Source organism: Danio rerio, chromosome 13 (genome assembly GCF_052040795.2).
Source record: "Danio rerio strain M-AB ecotype USA chromosome 13, GRCz13ab, whole genome shotgun sequence".
Taxonomy (NCBI): Eukaryota; Metazoa; Chordata; class Actinopteri; order Cypriniformes; family Danionidae; genus Danio; species Danio rerio.
Window position 1 is genome coordinate 10,914,331 of NC_141033.1, and position 670 is coordinate 10,915,000.

The 670-nt window shown below is 40.7% G+C and overlaps 1 protein-coding gene across 4 annotated transcripts in view; it reads left to right on the forward strand.

The window, feature by feature from the left end:
- Positions 1-287: 287 nt before the first annotated feature.
- Positions 288-670, forward strand: part of lrpprc (leucine-rich pentatricopeptide repeat containing) — a 121,465-nt gene continuing 121,082 nt past the window's right edge. For all 4 annotated transcript variants that reach the window (XR_015505166.1, XR_015505167.1, XR_015505168.1 and 1 more), the window contains 1 exon segment: positions 288-491. Coding sequence is in view for 1 of the 4 variants with exons in the window: in NM_001142592.1 (NP_001136064.1) it covers positions 313-491 (179 nt within the window). In the remaining 3 variants the exon portion in view is untranslated.

A 670-nucleotide genomic window follows, 5' to 3' on the forward strand; every position in this document is an offset into this window, starting at 1 on the left:
TGTTATTGTTGGAGATGTTGCAGATAAGGTTTTGTGGTTTTATTAAATAGAAGACATTATTATTATGTTTGTGTTTATGAACATGAACATTTTCATAATTGTGAGGTATAAAATAACTATTTTATCCAGTTATCAAATAATAAAGCACACAATTCCATCTTATCATATCTGCAAATGAAGAACCTTTAATATTTTTTTCTAAAATGGTATTGGATTATGACTTCCCTATGAATACAAATGGTCTCGTCCGTTGCCCTCTGCCCCGTCACGTGGTGCGGATGTCCTTCGCTCTTCTCTCTCTGCAGGCTAAACATGGCTGCGCTCTTAAGATCAGCCCGGCTCCTCAAAAATTCATCGGCTTGGTTAATTCAGGTCATAGGGAACAGTAAACATGCGCCGGCAGCTGGTCGCCTTTACAGCGGAGCGATTGGGACTCTTCGTGTAGGGGTCTGTGGCCGTCAGACAGTCCCGGGAAGGTTAAATGCTAACAGGTATAACGCAGCATGACTCTCTGCGCCATGCGTGTTTAGATCATGCAGTTGTCATTGAGAGGTGATCAGTCCCATATAGGGCTTATAACGCACCAATAATGTGCTGATGCAGGTTATTTAACTAAATAGTAACACACATATCACAATATAGTGTTTTGGTCATATAATGGTGTTGCACA